Below are 16,869 nucleotides of genomic sequence, written 5' to 3' on the forward strand. Positions count from 1 at the left end.
TGTAGTCCTGGTAGTACCACTGGTTGCCAGTAGGGGCTGTAGCAGAGAGCTGCTGCCAAATTTTCAGATTTAAACCATTTATGTTACATGTTTGGTAACTATTCATTATTTAAGCGTTTTTATTTAGTCTGATTGTTGGGGTTGTTGTCATTGTGGCTTTTATTTTGAAAGTAAACAAGTATATTTATCATGTTAAATGAACATTTATCTTTGTTTTTGGCTCATTGTATTTTCTGCTCAGGCCTGCTAATATTGTCTTACGATTCCAACCTGACTTGAAAATAACATCTGTAAAAAAAAGGTAACAAACCAAAACCCACATCGTTATGCCTTTCTAAAGATTAATAGGGTATATTTTTACACATGATAAAGAAGAACCCATGTCTAATTACAGTGTAAGTTTTTGATTTTCTTGGGCATTTGTTAAAGATTTGTCTTCATCTGTGTGTCATAATAAGAAAGCCTAGAAAGAAAATGCAAACAAACTTCATCCAAAGCAGACAAATATAAATCTATTTTTAATGAGAAAAAAATCCATTTGCAGAAAAGTTGAGTTTAAAAAGTAATACGTGAACTTTTTCTATTAGTTATAAACTTTAAATTTAACTGTCGTATGGCTAATATTTCCTAACATTATTGCCCTTGAAGGAAATGCTAAAGTTTGAGATCTAAGTTATTTAGTGAAAACATGATTTTAATAAATGTGTTCATTTTTGTCCTTTTAAGAAAAATCTTCAGCTTTTCCTGAAAAAATGGGATTTGTTTAAAGAAATAATGACAATGCAGAACATTTCTTTTTGCAAGTTGAAATCTTTTGGATACATTTCTTCCACTGAAATCCCAATATTTCTTGGCCAGTGTGTACTTTCACTAACGCAACAGTTTGATGACTTTTCAGTGCAAACATATTTATTTTTGTATGTGCTTCTGTACACTGGACTAATGTGTTTATCTTTCTTTGTTTTGTTTAAAGATCCTTAAGTGTGATTTAGGGTTGTAGTATTGGCGTTTAAACAGAAAGAGGGGGAGGGGGGCATTTTGCTTGTAAAGAAATTGGTCTTTTTTTTGTGCGGGTTGTAATAGATTCAGTTTTTATGTTTGGCTAATTTTCTTAATAGAAGTAAATAAATTAATATGATAATCAGTTTTACACACAGACCTGCTGATATTGTGTCTTACTTTCCAATTAAAGCTTTAAAATATAAACATTTTTATTCCAACTTTTCAAAATCGTGTCAATAGATTAATAATTGATATAAATATTTGGTAGAAAAATGTATTTGGAAGTATTTTTTATTTTATTTCACATTTGCTCCCCAATTAAAACACAAAAATTGAGTATATTTTTTATTTTGAGTATATTTTTTGATTTAAACGAATTCCGAATAAAAATTCCTAAATTCTGTGTTTGATTTGCATGAACTAATTTTTTTGTCTTAGTGTCAGTGTTCCAATAAAAAAACATAACATTTCTTTGTTTTTTTTGTACAAGCTGTCATTTAATGTGCTCAACACTGATCATATTCTGAGCCCAAACTCACGTTCTAAAGGAAGAAGTGCACCATCGAGTGTTACAACAATCAGTATGTTTGATTCAAAGATTAAAAGAGTACAAAAACAGTCGTTAAAATAGCAAAATAGATTTTGCTTTGCGGTAATAAAAAGTGGTGCTCTTAATGCAGTGATGGCGTGCAGCGTTACACCAGGCTGTCGGTGGGATTTCCTGCCCAGAATTAGAGCTTCGGTGGACAGAGTGAGGTGTTTGAGTCAGTAAAAATTAAAACCTTTAGAGGAATTTCTTCATATTTCAAAACTCTGCTTCTAAAGCTGACAGGATTTCTGCACTTTCACTTTTGTTTTCTAATCAAGAAGATAAATTAGTGTTGGCTCGATTGGTGAAGAGCTCTTTCTGTTCAGAGCTCATCTCCTCTGTCAGTGCTAAATCTGTCCACTGGTGGTGCTGTTTAGGGTGCTCCTTACATGACTGAACACCTTTATCTTAAAACAAGTCTCTTTTTGTAGAGTCCATTAAAGTAGCAGAGTCTGAGGCGTCGTGTTTCCTAGCAACAGTCCTCACTAGCCGTTTCCTCGACAACCGACTTCAAGGTGTGCATTAGGTTATCCAGCCCCCACAGGTAGCCGTCCTCCCGATTGCCCTCCTGCCACGGGACGTCATGCTGCAGCGTCTGACCCTCCGGGAGCGCGGTGGTCTTCCCAAAGTCAATAATCCAGATTTGTGCGTTACCGGTGTTGTTGTGGATGAAGAGGAGGGAGCTGCCGATGACCTGGAGGAAGAAAAATAAAGATGAAGGTTTCTAGTCGGACTCGTCACTCTGCATCCTATCAGTCAAAATGTAAAAACACTTAAAAAAGAGGAGCTTTTAAGTCAAAAAAAGTGGTCAAAAGGTGTTTTTGTCACTGGAAGAACAATAAAGTTTTCAAAATTTGACAATAACGGTGACAAGCACAAAATAAGGAAGTGCAACTCATAAGAGGAAAACTGCCTCTGCTTCAAAAATGCATGAGAGCTGACGCTGTCTGCTAAAGTCAAGCATCAAGTCCAAAGGCGTCAGGAAATGAGAGAATCTGTCAATTAAAAATGGAACTACTCTAAAAAAGGAAAATGGAAAGAGTTTCTCAAAGCTGAACCAGTTTCAAAACCGGCTGAGACGTTCAAGGACAGAAAGCTGAACATGTTTCTTTACACCTCCCAACTTTAGCGCAGTACATTTATGAAAAGAAGTTAAAAGCACTCTAGAATAAGAAGTGCATAAATGTTTTTTTAACTATAAATGTAATCAAATCCAACAAGGCAAATGAAATTGATCTGAAATAGAATAGACAAAATATTAGAAGGAGATGAGAGAAACCATAGAATCTCAGCAGAAAGGGCTTTTTTTTAATTTTATATTCCTGATCAAAGTTCAGTGTAGGAGGTTTGGGGGCGGATCCAAAGCAGCAGCTCATCATTTAATGATCTATTAGTCATCCTGAGGACGGAGCGATGTGAGCGAGCCAAGTGCAGTTTATTTGCAGCAAATCATAGAAAGAATAAAGGTGGGATAAAAGAGTCAGATTATTTTACTTTTACTATCTCTGCAAGCAATTAGGGGAGTTTATATATAAACAGAGAGCTCTCAGTAACATGGAGGGAAAGAGGGGCGGGGTTTCTCCACGTCAATGGTCCCGCCCACAACTTTGAATGATCTACTGCTGCTCTGCAGAAACTATGTCCTAGAATATGACACACATAATTAAAAGACCAGTGGGAACACTTTGAAAATACTCCTAAAAAGACACTTTATGACACTTCATGTATTTCTTTGATTTGACCTACATTTGAATGTTATTTTGAGGCCAAATACATATATAATATATATATATACTGTTCAGCTGTTTGGAAAAAAGAAAAAAGGTTCTGGAAGTGTTCTTCACTCCTCTGCTCTGGCTCGGGGCGAGCTGCTACCTACGATGCAGCTGTCCCTGGCTAATATCACATCTACTGTCGTCATCTAATGTCGATGAGTCATCACCTCGTGCCGCTTGAAGAACTCCGATGTGTTCAGGGCCTGCCGGATCTCCTCCAGCTTGGTCAAATAGGACTTCTGCGTTTCAAGAGAAAACAGGCCGTCATGGAAGAACAGGAAAACCCGCAAACCCCAGAGACGGATCAAAACAAACCCACAGGATTGTGTTTCTAAGAAACTAAAAGTAAACAGTTGGAACGTTTGCTTGGTAGCTTGAAGTGACATGTTGCAGTTCAAACATGTTTTGGTACAGGTTTTTTCTCTCAATGTGTGATTAAACACAGCCGATCCTTCATCAAATGTTAGGACAGTTGCATCATATTTGCTTTGGGGCTGACTCCACATTTAAAGTGGATCTGAAAGGTGCCAACACTCCGGGGTTTGGTTTTCAAGGGACGACACGAATCCGCATGTCAGAGAGACGTACGATGAGGCCGAGGTCTCCACCGACGAAGTCTTTGAAGACCTGGATGACGTCCTGCTTCGACCGGGTTTTCTTGAAGTCGGTGCGACACGAACCGTCATCTTTCTGAGGAGAACAAAACAAAAGAACATAAAGGAAGGAAAAGAGCAAGAAGGTCCTCCTGCGATGTATTCATTCTGTTTAGGAGTTCTTTTTTAAAACTCCAGTCTGAGGAAAATGCTGTTTTTGGTCTTTTCAACATGATTAATTAACATTTCATTTCTGAATACAATATTTTTCAGACTATAAGTTATATGTAAAATAAAGAAGGAAAAAAATCACATTTATTCAATATAACAGGAAGAAGTTTGGACATTTTTTCTTGAAAGGCAATTTACAATAACTGAATATATTATAAATAATACTGGAATAGAGAATAATAGACAATGTATGCTTCGCTACTGTAGTGCATTAATGCTAAGTTAGCTTGATGAACATAGGAATCTAGGATCTTCGAAGAAAAAACAAGCTAACAAGTCATCTAAGATCATTCTATCGCTTCAAATCCCTAAATAGGTTGAATTTTTCATCCTCTAAACAATTCTGACAAACTCGGCGTGAGCCTGAGGCTGTGTCCGAATTCCCACCCTACTCCCTAAACACTAAAAAACTTTATAGTGCAGGACATGCAGTGCCGTGGATTTTAAAAGTATGTTGGACACCATGCACACTACGGATATAACGTCGTCATATTTGTGTAAAAGTTCAAATCTAATTGATATGAGCGTATAGCGACGACTATTTATGAATCCACTGTCTTCTGAAGACAAAAACGTTGATGATTTATGAAATTTGTTTGCAAAAATTGTTCAAACACAATGCATTGTGGTCTATATTCGCCAATCTAGTAAGCATCAATGCACACTGGTTTTTCGCATAGACTTCTGGGAAATTTCTAGGGCACTCGATGTTGGAATTGAAGATTCGGACAGCACTACAAAATGGCAAACGTACTATATAGTGCACTATGTGTTGATGAGTAGGAAAGGAATTGGGACACAGCCCAAGAATTATACTCCAGGAAAAAAAAGCTTTTTCTTTGTTCAAATCGTTGTGATTCAAGAGCAGACACAAAGGAAATTAAGTTTGAAAAAGATCATATTTGTGGCAGAAAATATGTGGGGAGGGCCACGAGCTTCCTGCTCTGCTCTCTATTCCGATGCATCCACTTGCAAACATGAACGTCTTTGTTTTCCTCGTCTGAGCTGGAATCTTGCTCAGAACTGTACGGCTGAACATTTTTGTTTTCCTGCTAATGTTAGGTTCGGTATGTGAGGGGCTGTAAGCTAGCTAGTGTTGATCCGCGCCAACTTCTAATGAACTACTGCCGTTCTGCAGAAACTATGTCCTAGGAAACGATAAGGTTTTTTGATTTAGGCTAAAAACGTCATAATCATCATTAAAAATCCACTGGGAACGCTTTGAAAATAGATCGTAGTGTGAGTTTAAAAAACATATTTCAACAATATTAAAAATTCTCAATAATGTTGAGTTGATCTTCTAAAAACATTTCCACCAAAGTGAAAGTAAAAAGGCAGTAAAGTCTGGAGACCGTCCTCTGTGAAATTACAGTAAACCCGTTGAGACTGCAGTAAAGCGGAGGCTGTGCACCTTGATCCCCTCTATCCTGAAGCCCAGCGTGTTGGTGGAGCTCATGCTCTCCCTCCACTGCATGTAGCGGGGCTTGGTGACGCCCCTTTGGGAGTGCTCCTGAGGGGTCGGCCCGTCGCGGTCCACCTCCACCATTTTCTTGTACAGGTCCTCCCGGGGCTTGGGCCGCTCTCTGGCTCTCACAAGCTCCTCCTCCAGGTACGTCCTTCAACAGAGAGAAAAAAACACGTCTGAGACGTCTGTGTGTTCTTATCAGATGTGCACCAACAAAAACGCAGTTTACAGTGCCCCAAAAAAACAAACAAACAAAATCATAGTGTTTATTTCTCTGAGCAGAAAAGGCAGAGAGTGTTTTCACTGGTGAACAGTGAAGCTGCGGGTTTGTGCAAACAGATGTGAATTCTGGTTTCTGTTTGCGAGCGGTGCTTCCTCTGTGCTCAAGAGGGAAGCTGAGAGGAGACTCCGAAGCAACACTTTAGCCCTGTGTGTGTTTGTGTGTCTGCACTGGTGGTTTTGTAACGTTGTGGTTGGGTGTTTTTGACAGAAGGGAGTCTCCAGGGACACCCTCGGCACACAGAACGCGTGTGCGCGAGCAGATAAGGCAAACTCTTGTGCTCATTTGTTGTGAAGTGTTTCGGTGCGTGTCTCCTGGTCGTTGCAGCCGCGGCTGTCCTGAACCTGCTTGCCCGTGCACGCACAGACTTGCACGTATGCATCCACCAGCACCTCTCTGCAGATATGCGAGTGGAGGAACTCCACCCGCGATGGCAGGAAGCCAAGCAAACACCGTGCAGTTACAACAGGTGTTCCCTTGTAGATCTAAGCCACACAGAGCTGCTCCGTCTGCATTTTTTTTCTCCGAGTGGTTTGTTTTCGTAGAGCCCCGAGCATCGATCAGCACTAATGGAAAAAAACCGTCAGCATACCTCACTCCCATCTTGCAGTCCATCACGTTTGGGAGGTCGAAGGTCGCCAGCAGGTCGGTCATGTGCAGGAAGGACTCCCCGTCCTTTTCCACCACGCCGTGATAGCCGGGCACAAACGGCAGCAGCGCGTCATCCCTCAGCTTCTCAAAACACTCCATCTCATTCTCAGAGAACTTTTTCAGAATACTGCCCTCATCTGCGGCTTTGAAGTGGCCTGGAATGAGGACATGATGATGATGATGATGAGGACGATGATGAGTTACCAGCATGCACAGGGTGTACCTGAATGTTCCGAGAAATGCTAAGATATCAAAGGGTGTGCCTTAAGAAAAAAAAACAACTTTATTGCTCTACAGGTCCGACAACTAAAAAACTAAACACATGTAGGACTTTCAGTTTAGTGGAAATGAACAAGTACAAGCTTCAAATACTTGGAACTGACACCTTTTCTTTGCTCAATTTTTGTGTATCGTTTTCCGTGTGTACAGACTCAGATCTGCTTTCTCCTACACCGCAAACTTTTTGAGACTTGCAAAGATTTAAAACCTTGATTTTAGACATTCAGCTGTTTTAATTTCTCTTTACTTCACACCTTTCCAAGCAGAGTGGAGAATTGCTGTCTCCATTAGAGCTTGGATCTTGAAATAAGGACAATATTGATACGAGTCAAAATCCTTTGACAATAGAAAAACTTGATTTAACCCTTGTGCTATCCTATGACCCCATCCTTACATTGACGTGTTCTCCCTACCATGAAAAAGGTGGAAAGATTTCATGTAATCCATGGACACCAGTGAAGATCACAAATCATTGAAGAAAAAAGGTTCAGAGCACTGTCTAGTGGGTCTAGATGACCCAACTCCCAATGTTAAAGTGCCTAGGATAGCACAAGGGTTACAATGTAAAAGTTATTCATTGGCATTATTCTGGAAACAAAAACGTAAGATTTATGCTCTAATAATAAGAGCTAGTTTTAGATTCTCCCCCTCTGTCTGTACCACTCTGGTCAGAGCTGCATGGGACAACTTCATGGGAAAAAAACACATTTTTTCCCAAAATGGCAGGTATTCTGTTGGCGTTGTCACCATAGCAACCATTTTATATTTGGGTCGCCTGGGGATGACAAACAGGTCTATGTAATTTGTAGAAGAATTGGCAAATTCTTTTCTATTGGCAAAATCATTCCTAATATGTTCATCCCGTATGTTATACCGTCTCATTCAGCTTTTGGGTAAGTCTGTTTTCAGCGATACCCGATGTTAGTGATCAATGTTGCGATGACGATGTGACTTGTGATACATGAACAAATAGCAAAACAACCAAATACATCACTTCCATTCCACTGCAACAGCTTAATTTAAATAGGAGTCAACATAACTTCAATTATATTCCCAATGCCCCTCGTCTACATAGGAGGTGAACATCTAACAGGAAAAGAGGCCCGTCCGATTGGTCAACAACGTGAAGGCATCCATCTGGTTGGTCAAAAGCATAAAGTGATTTATTTGATTCGTTAAATACTTCAAGCTGCCATTACATTGTGTTAGCACATTTAAGGTAACCATTTATTGCAATTTTCACAGACTTTTGCGAAATGTGTATTGCACAGCTTGATATCGCAATAACGATAAATTTGCGATTTATTGTCCAGGCCTACTGTACATTAAGTAAGGGTTAATGGCCGACGAAATTAACGCACGCCGTGGAAGCCTGAACCGTCCGATGCGAAGCGCCTTCATTTCTCATCATGCACACTTCCAAGGCCCCTAGCCCGCTTATGCCATGGTCACTTACAAAAGAAATAAATATTTAATAATCAGTTTTTAGTACTTTATTCTTGTAATTTGTTTGTTTTAATTCAATTTTTCACAAAAAGCGGACTTTTTGTTATGTGGTGCGGCCCCATCTCACTGTAATAAATTCCACCATGATTTGTTTACTACCGGTACACGGTGATAATCCACATGGATAATACACAGCTAAAAAAGAAGTTCCGGTCACATAGCTCAAATGTTCATATCACTGCGCTGGCTTCTTTAAAACAAACTTTAGCTTCATCATCTGGACAAAAACAAGTGGTAGGAGGTGAACTTTCTCTCTGAACTGATGCTGTATTTAACCCATCATGACGATCTCGCTTTGCTTTGCTGCTGCATTCGAGGCCGGTTCAGCGTTTGTAACGCACCACGTAACAAATAGTCTGCTTTTTGTGAAAAAAGCGATCCAAGCCGAAAAAATAACAGGAATTAAGTACTAAAAGCTGATTAAATATTTATTTCTTTTGAAAGTGACCATGGTATAAAGCAGGTTAGTGGCCTTCGAAATGTGCATTATCAGAATTTCCGGCTTCCACGCCGTCCGTTAACTTCGTCGGCCATTAACCTTTACACAGAACCAAATTATTTGCAAGAAATTAACAAAAAATAGGTATTATTGGGCTGTATAACTTCCAGTTTGAAATCATTTTAACAGTTTAGCTTTTTTAGCTTCTTTTGTCCTTTTTGAATGCTTACGCAGAACTCCTTGATTCTAGATTTTCTAGATCAATTATCCAATTTCTTGTCAAATAAATATGACTTGCTGCATGACAGATCATTTTACTACCTTCTTTTCTACATAAGATTAGATTTATTTCCCTGTTTTTAGGCACTTTTTGCAGCCTAAAAGACTTTTAAACGATAACCCCGTCTGAATGACATAGATTTGGCTAAAAGTTACACACAAAAACCAAACCATAGGAGACTTTGTTTTTCTATAAGTCACTTCATCCTTTCATGATAGGCATCAGCTTTTACAAAACCTTCACCTTTATGGCCGGCGAGCTGAACCCAGTTGAGTTTTTTCCGCTGCGTGGCGTTGAAGGGCCAGCGGACGAATGCCTTCAGCTTCCACCATGATTTGTTCTGTTCAAAACATTAAAAAAAAGTGGACAAAATGAAATCTAAACATCAAAAAAATATAAATAAAGTCATGACAAAACATCCCAAAGCCAAGAGATTTGTTTTCGGTTTTTGTGTACGCGTGAGTATGAGCATGTACATTCACACACAGCACCCAATCTGATAACACAGCAGGCTGGAAAGTTGCATTGATCCACTCTGAAATATCTGCAGTGGAAATCTGATCAGACCACCAATTCAGCGTAGAAAATCTGCTGGCTGTGAAGTTTTCCACCTGCCAGACGCCTGTAATCTAGGTCAGTTAAATGTTGTTTTTTGGTTAAAAAAAAAAAAGTCATCTTTCATCTCCTCCTTTCTGCTCCTTTAGTTTAAGATTTTGTTTGTTTTTTATTTCACAAAGACGACGTTGAGTAAATTTCCTGTCAAATTTAGCCCAAGCGAATCAGAAATCTAGATACAAATGTTTGTAAAAGCTGAGTCCACATGGTGAGTGACGATGAAAATTAAAGGTTGAATTTTGGTTCTTTAAAAGCAAACTTTTATTCAGCGTCTTGTGAATGAAACAGGAAATGAAAGAGGGACTCAGCGAGCGTCTTTCACTTCGCTCTCTGCTGTTAAATGTCAGGTGGCACGCTTGACTTGTTGTTTACTGATGAGATGAGAAGGCCACAGACTTTCTTGAGTGTTTTTCTGGACTGACAGCATAAACGTGGCGCCTGACTTTGGTTGTAGAGACTTAATGGCCTTGCACCACTGAGGGATATTACGTTTTTACGCCAGCAGATCTGGCCTTCAAAATAAGAGCAGTGAAGACATAATCAAGTTCAAAGTTTTCTTTTCAGTTTTGTAGCAAACAATAAATTTGTTCCAGAAACATCCAACTAAAATCAGTCAGATATTTATGTTATAAAATTATAAAAGTTATAAAATTGTAACATTTGGACCAATGAATTCACTGGCAGCAACACTGGATTTAGGGATCTTGACCCATCGGTTGTCAAGGTCAGGGTTCAAACTGTATCAGTAAATGTTGACTTGACCTCAAACCTTCACCTCCGCTTTCTCCCTGAGGATAAACGACACATTTTCCTTTTCGTGCTCAAACTTGAAACAGCTGTTTGACGTGTTCAGGGGGAAAAGGATGAGCGGTGTTGCAGCTCTTCGGTTTTTGGGTAAGTCTGTTTTCAGACCAGTTCACTTAGACAAAAAAAAATCTATTTTATTTCATGGCAAATTAACCAAACTGCACAGAAACATCCTGCAGTATAAACAGCTGATCATTCAAGGGGAAAGAGAAAAAAAGTCTTCAGACTCTCACATTCCTCCTCGCTACACAATATGTAAGGGTTAATGGCCGATGAAGTATGCATTATCACTTTTTAACGAACTTCGTGGAAGCCTTCCTTCCACGAAGTGCGTTAAAAAGTGATGATGCACAGTTCGAAGGCCATTAACCCGCCTATACCATGGTCACTTACAAAAGAAATTAAAAGTAACCCGTTTTTAGTCCTTAATTCTTGTTTTTTTCCAATTTGGATCGCTTTTCTCACAAAAGGGTCGCGCCGCACCACCGCTGCAGTCAAGAAAGACTCTGCGAAATAAAGCAATATATATATGCTGATCGTCCCGATGGGTTGAATAAAGCATCAGTTCAGAGAGAAGGTTCACCTCTTACTGCTTGTTTTTGTCCAAATGATAAAGCTAAAGGTTGTTTTAAAGAAGCCGGCGCAGTGGTACAAAACATTTAAGCTAGGTGACCGGAACTTCTTTTTTCACCGTGCGGTTATCTTGTGGTATATCACGTTTTAATACACACCCAGCAGCCAATCAGAATCGAGTATTCACCCGGATCATGGTATAATTAAAGTCAAAGTACAAATAGTTGTGACACACCGCGGTGAGTGACCATCTTCTCTGCATTTGGCCCATCCCCTTGGGGAGTGGTGAGCTGCAGACAAAGTTACACTCAGGAGCCGTATGGTGCTTATAATCCCCAATCCAACCCCTGAATGCTGAATTTCTAGGAGAGAAGTTTTGGGTCCTATTTAAGAGTCAGTGTTTTGATTCCACGACCTACGGGTCTCAGGGCGGACACTGTACTAGTAGGCCACTGAGCTGGTTTACCACCAGGACATTCCCAAACTCTTTTGCATTTTGTTTTTTTAGATTTAGATTTTGGGCTGTTTATTTCTACTACAAAAATACAACGCTTATGTCCCTTTTTAGTCCATGTTCATTAACACTGTATTAAACAACACCAGGGTTCACTATTAAATGAATGTTGGTTAATCTAATGGATCAACGCCAAAGTTCAAATGAGCTTTTACACTTGCTAAAGGTACCAGACTATATCTTAGAGTGAAGACAGTCTACTAGTACAGCCTCTAAAAGTAACTTCGTCACAGCAAGGACATTCAGCTTCTCGGCCTTGTAAAAGTCAAGAGGCTTTTGACTCGTAAATGTTGTTCAGAAAAGCTGACAGGAATCCGGGTGAAGGCTTTTATATCCCAAAGTAAAACACCCCAAAGTCCCCCATCAGCAGCTGGAACCGAACACTCGGATGAGCAGAGATCACGTTTTCTAGTCCAGTTCTCATATATACTCAGTACAGTGAAATGACTTCTGGAAAAACTAAAAAAAAAAAAAAAAAGACGTGAGATTCCTGCTAACAATTCCTGCACACCTGATGGTTGTTAAAAATGTATTGAGGGATTGTTGGTCTATTTAATAACTCATTTTTTTATTGTTTGCGTGGGTTGCTGTGTTTGTTTCCTGCCTGGTTTCTTTAGTCATCAAGCCTGTCGTCTTACCGTCTGACACACCTAAAGGTGTGTGAGGGACTCACGCAACAAGTCACTGGTATGAACTGAGTCGTTGGCAGCAGTCAACAAAAAACAAAAACCTCTGAAACTGCACTTCAGGAGGAAGACTTGAGTGTTCCAACGTCAAGAGATGGAATGTCGCAAAATAATGTGTGAAGGTTAAGCTCCTTGCCCCGACTAGTAACCGGTTTTTCCACATGCCTCTGTGGCCTCAATCTGTTCCGCCCGCTCTCAACGTCTTCAAGTCAACACAAGGAACCCGTTGACTGAGCAGAGCAGAGCAAAGTGCTGCAGACTTCCTGAAGAAGTGCTGCTTCGCTAAATGTCAAAGGCCAAGGCTAAAACTGGATATTGACCACAAAAATATTACCCAACAGCTTGATCTGTTGTGCTGTGAGTGTGCGTGGGCGTCTGTCTGTGGGTTGAAAGGACAGAAGCACCGAAAACAAAACACAACCAAAAAAGCGGCAACGTTAAAAACATCCAATTCTGACTGTAGAAATGGAGCGATTGAAAACCTCCTTTTAATTTGAGTTCTAAAGCTTCATCCTGAGCATCTGGAAAGTGTCCCCTGTAACGAGGGGTGGGGGGGTTGCTTGGTTTGTTTGAAGCAAAGTGATGGCTGCAGGCCTTTTATGGAGAAGACAAAAAGATGGCTGGTCAAGTCGTAAAACATCCAGCACGCTCGCCAACAGCCCCGAGTCCCCGTGTGATGACAGTCCAGGACGAAAAGCAGAGTCTGCTATTCACCAAACCAGCAGGTGACTCACTCCCATCTTACATAAAAGACAGTCAGAGGTCAAAAACACGCGAAATGTATGAGCTGGAAAGGATTGGAACAAATCTTGATTTTTTTTTTTGGGGGGGGGGGGGGGGGGACTTTAAGCTACAGGTTGAGACAGAAAAGTTTTCATCTTAAGCAAAAACACAAAGTTTTACACAATTCTAACCCCACATTTACCACTTGTTTCCATTTCTAAGCAGGTTCAAAGTGACTTCAGCTGGAAAAAACATGTTTTCTGTAGCCTTGATGATAAAAAAATAACCATTATAAAAAGCTGTCCAGGAGTCCGATTTATTTGATTATTAGAAGCAAAAACTAGATTTCAAAGTGATTTATCATCCTTGAAAATTATAGGAAACATCTATGACCAATCCAGCATCATCTTCATCCATGATGATGATGTTCCATTCAGACAATGAATGCAAAACTTACTACAGAGTAGATTTGATTGAATGTCAGACTTTAAGTGGATTGTAGGAAGTTTAAAATTGTCACAAAATGTGTTTTTGCTTTATTTTGGAGGACTATTTTTTGCTAAATGTAAGTCTTTAAAGTTTGACCTTAAAAGGAGATCTTTTGGATCATGATAAAACACTTTTCTGTGTGTTTTTGGCTCACCTCTCCGCCGTCCAGCTGCTCTAAAGTGACTATTCCTTTGCTTTTGCTCTCGTTGTCACTCAGGAGGTCATCCTCGGACTCCACGGCGGACGAGCCCGTAGAAGAGATGGAGGAGTTGGACAGCTTTCTGCTCAAGCTGTTTCCCACCGCGTCCCAGTCCTCCTGTGGGATCTCCCGGGAGGAGCCGCCTCCCTCGGGAGTGATGGTGACCTGTGGCACCCGCGAAGCGTCCATCACAGCCAGAGGAGCCGGAGCGGCTTTGAGCGCGCGCTCATCGTATCCATGCGCCGCCTGCTTGACAGTCTGCGCCCTGCGCTCCGAGCGACCTCCCTCGTTTGCTCCGGTTCGGGAGAGTCCGTAGTCATGGGAGGACTTTCTCCTGCTCTCTTTGGGCATTGATTGTGTTAGACGCTGAGGCGTCGGCGGCTCAACCTAGAAATCTGGTCATTTCACTTTCGGGGGGGGGGGGGGGGGGTTCAAATGTTCGCCGGCTGGACGTTGACGGTCTTCGCCGCCCCTTTCAAGTATTCGGTATCGGACTTTTTAACCTGAAAAAAAACTTGCTTGGCTCGTCTGTGAGCTGCCGTTGACGGACCCCCCTCCTCGGTGCCTGGCTTGGCTCGCGCGCAGCACGCGCTGTTTATTATCTTCCGCATTGCGCGACTCACTTCCTGATTTAAAATTTAAACGAGCTGACGCGTTGAATTACACTATCAAAAAAAATGCTTATTTCTGACTTTCGATCGATTTTTTCAGATTTCACTTTGCCAACTTACGTTTACAAAACCGTTTAGTTTGTCTTCTTCAGCTAAAACCCACGCACTATTTTCTCAGACTTTCCTAAACTGTGTGGAAACCATTCGTTTTAAATTAAATGACTTGAGTTGGAGCAACAAGCAGGGTCGCAAACAAACACGTTTTGACGTAAAAGTGAAGGAATGTTGTTGACTGATTACTAATTCTAGCTCGCTAATTTCATTTCATATCGAGTGGAATTCAATAAACTAGGTTTGAGGTGATGGAAAAAGGTCATTTTTTTCCAGTGGTTAGACCAACGTGACAACATGTTGACTATTAAAAAAAAGACTATTTTTAATTTTACCTACCACAACCTTCTATCACACATATATATAACTTCTTTATTATTTATTTATTCTTCAAAGTGTAAAAAAAAAAAAAGTTCTAACTTTGCTCCAAATCTGTAATTTGGTCATATTTCAGCAACAAAGAGGAGAAAAACTGTAAACCTCCTGGAATCCAGGTTAAATTAAAATAGTCTATTGCATGTGCAAATTAAAGCCAGAAAAAAGAAGTCTGGATTACTAACTTCATTCCATTTAAAGCTGCTCAGACAGCACTGGTACCAGGGGGATTAGGGGACCGACACACACAGACTGTTCATCGATACCTTTTTGGATGTTGTGAGCATGCTGGCCACGCCTGCAACCTCACAACAGTGCATGTGGTTGACCCTGAAACACCTACACATTTAAATCATTTCAGGGTTTTGCATTTTTATGGAACGGGTGCAAATGGCAACAGGGTTAGTCCTTCGAGTGTTTGAAAACCAGCACACTATCGCAGAAATAAACAGTTTAATTTTGTCCTTTTAGTTTGAAATACCTCAGAGTTTTTCTCTAATTCCTTTATCAGCTGCTAAAGCTTTCTGGGTCACATCGGCAGCAGAAAACAGGATGTGGTCAGTGGTAGTACCAAGTGTACTACCACCTTTTTATTAAACTGCATGGCCTCTGGGTTTACACAAATTTTAAACTGTCCAGTGATGTTTTAATAATCTTTAATGTTTTAAATTTCGTTGGTTAGCTTGATGCACGGCCTGCAATTCCTTTAAATCCTATTGATGGGCTCATCAATATGTGCAAATTAGAAGTTTCTATGTAGATCAGCTTAAAGGGTCACAGGAAAAAGCACACAAACATGTTTACTATTTAGGTTCTAACTAAAACCTTTGTCCTGTGAGATATTAGGGCTAATCTAATATAATAATTTTCAAAAAATAAATGTTTAATTGTGTGCACAAGTTTTGTTCTTTTTCTGTAAGTTTGAACTCCAAAGAAGAACTCTTTATTTGTTCTAAGAATACTTTGCATTTTTTTCTTTTGAACACAGTTTTGTTCCTTTTCTAAGTTTAAGTTAAAATTGTGGAGCAGGAGATATGTGCGTATGATTTAAATGAGCTCTTAATGATGTATAAACCCCACAAATTTAGTTGTTCTTTAAGATAAAAAAACAATGTAAAAAGAAGTGTCCATAAAAGTTAAAAAGATACATTTTTGTACCATGACAACTTTATCTGTAATCAGTACAGGTATTTTGACTCAATTAAGGCGTCTGCAGAGATAAAGGAGACGCCAGCTTTAAGTGTCTTTAGACTATCTTGTTGCGACTTTGTTTTAGCCTCTCATCTCTGGTGTTCTTTCAGTCTAACGTCTTGTGTCCCGCTTTTGCTTTGTTGAGCGTTATCTCTGTGGCTGCCTTAACAAAAGCAATGGAGTGGATTCCTGGGGATCAGACGACCTCAAAACCCAGAAATGTTCCTGTAGCGTAGTTACACTCTAAACAGACTGAAAGTCTAGGTTTTTTTAATTGAAAATATGATTATGTGGCTTGGGTGTTTTGGCTCCATAGAGATCTAAAACTTTAAGGGGAGTCAATTGTATTTTTTGTCAAATTAAATAAAGAAATCAGTTATGTCAAATGTTCTTTAAGCTTTAGCCTTGTCACTGGAAAAAAACAAAATATTTTTTTAAAATCCTTTTTTATCTTTATAAAACAGGAAAAACTGACATATTTTTTGATTACCTTCTGGTATGTAGCAGTTCTTGAGTATTCTTGATACTGAGCATACTACCTTTTAAATCTCTGTAAGGGAACACCTTTTTGTCTCTGAACATATATTCTAATAGACATAAAAACATTTTTTTTTAATATTAGTGAAAGATTAAACAAAAATATGGAGTATAATGTATTAGATGATGAAGTATATATTACATAAGCAAATTAAATGCTTATTTGATCATCTTACAGCTCAATGTTAAAGTTTATTTAACGCTGATAAACCATTTAGTGTTCAAAAAAGACTAATTTACCTCATATTTAGTTAGAAATGTGGCTGGTCCCACCATATCCACTAGGTGGCGTCAAAGCCAATATCGTTCTTTACGTAGCTTCAATGAAAAGAAAAAAGAAGAGCGCGG

At 39.6% G+C, this 16,869-nt stretch overlaps 1 protein-coding gene across 1 annotated transcript; it reads right to left on the bottom strand.

Annotated features, from left to right (window-relative positions):
* Positions 1 to 1,468: 1,468 nt before the first annotated feature.
* Positions 1,469 to 14,680, bottom strand: itpka (inositol-trisphosphate 3-kinase A). The gene is made up of 7 exons (XM_004082539.4): positions 13,652 to 14,680; positions 9,334 to 9,430; positions 6,528 to 6,741; positions 5,602 to 5,806; positions 3,955 to 4,056; positions 3,534 to 3,605; positions 1,469 to 2,285 (listed from the first exon to the last, which is right to left on the bottom strand). The coding sequence occupies exons 1-7, from the start codon at positions 14,045 to 14,047 to the stop codon at positions 2,061 to 2,063; spliced, it is 1,311 nt and encodes a 436-aa protein (XP_004082587.1). The 5' UTR covers positions 14,048 to 14,680; the 3' UTR covers positions 1,469 to 2,060.
* Between the last annotated feature and the right edge of the window lie 2,189 nt (positions 14,681 to 16,869).

This window comes from Oryzias latipes, chromosome 22 (genome assembly GCF_002234675.1).
Source record: "Oryzias latipes chromosome 22, ASM223467v1".
In the NCBI taxonomy this organism is placed as follows: Eukaryota; Metazoa; Chordata; class Actinopteri; order Beloniformes; family Adrianichthyidae; genus Oryzias; species Oryzias latipes.

Excerpts from the sequence above, each read along its gene's own strand:
- itpka (XM_004082539.4), bottom strand. The coding sequence starts at position 14,047 with ATGCCCAAAGAGAGCAGGAGAAAGTCCTCCCATGACTACGGACTCTCC. Across the intron at positions 6,742-9,333 it reads TCAGCTCGCCGGCCATAAAG|GCCACTTCAAAGCCGCAGAT; the intron begins GTGAAGGTTTTG and ends TCCTCATTCCAG. Across the intron at positions 2,286-3,533 it reads AGTTCTTCAAGCGGCACGAG|GTCATCGGCAGCTCCCTCCT; the intron begins GTGATGACTCAT and ends TTCTTCCTCCAG.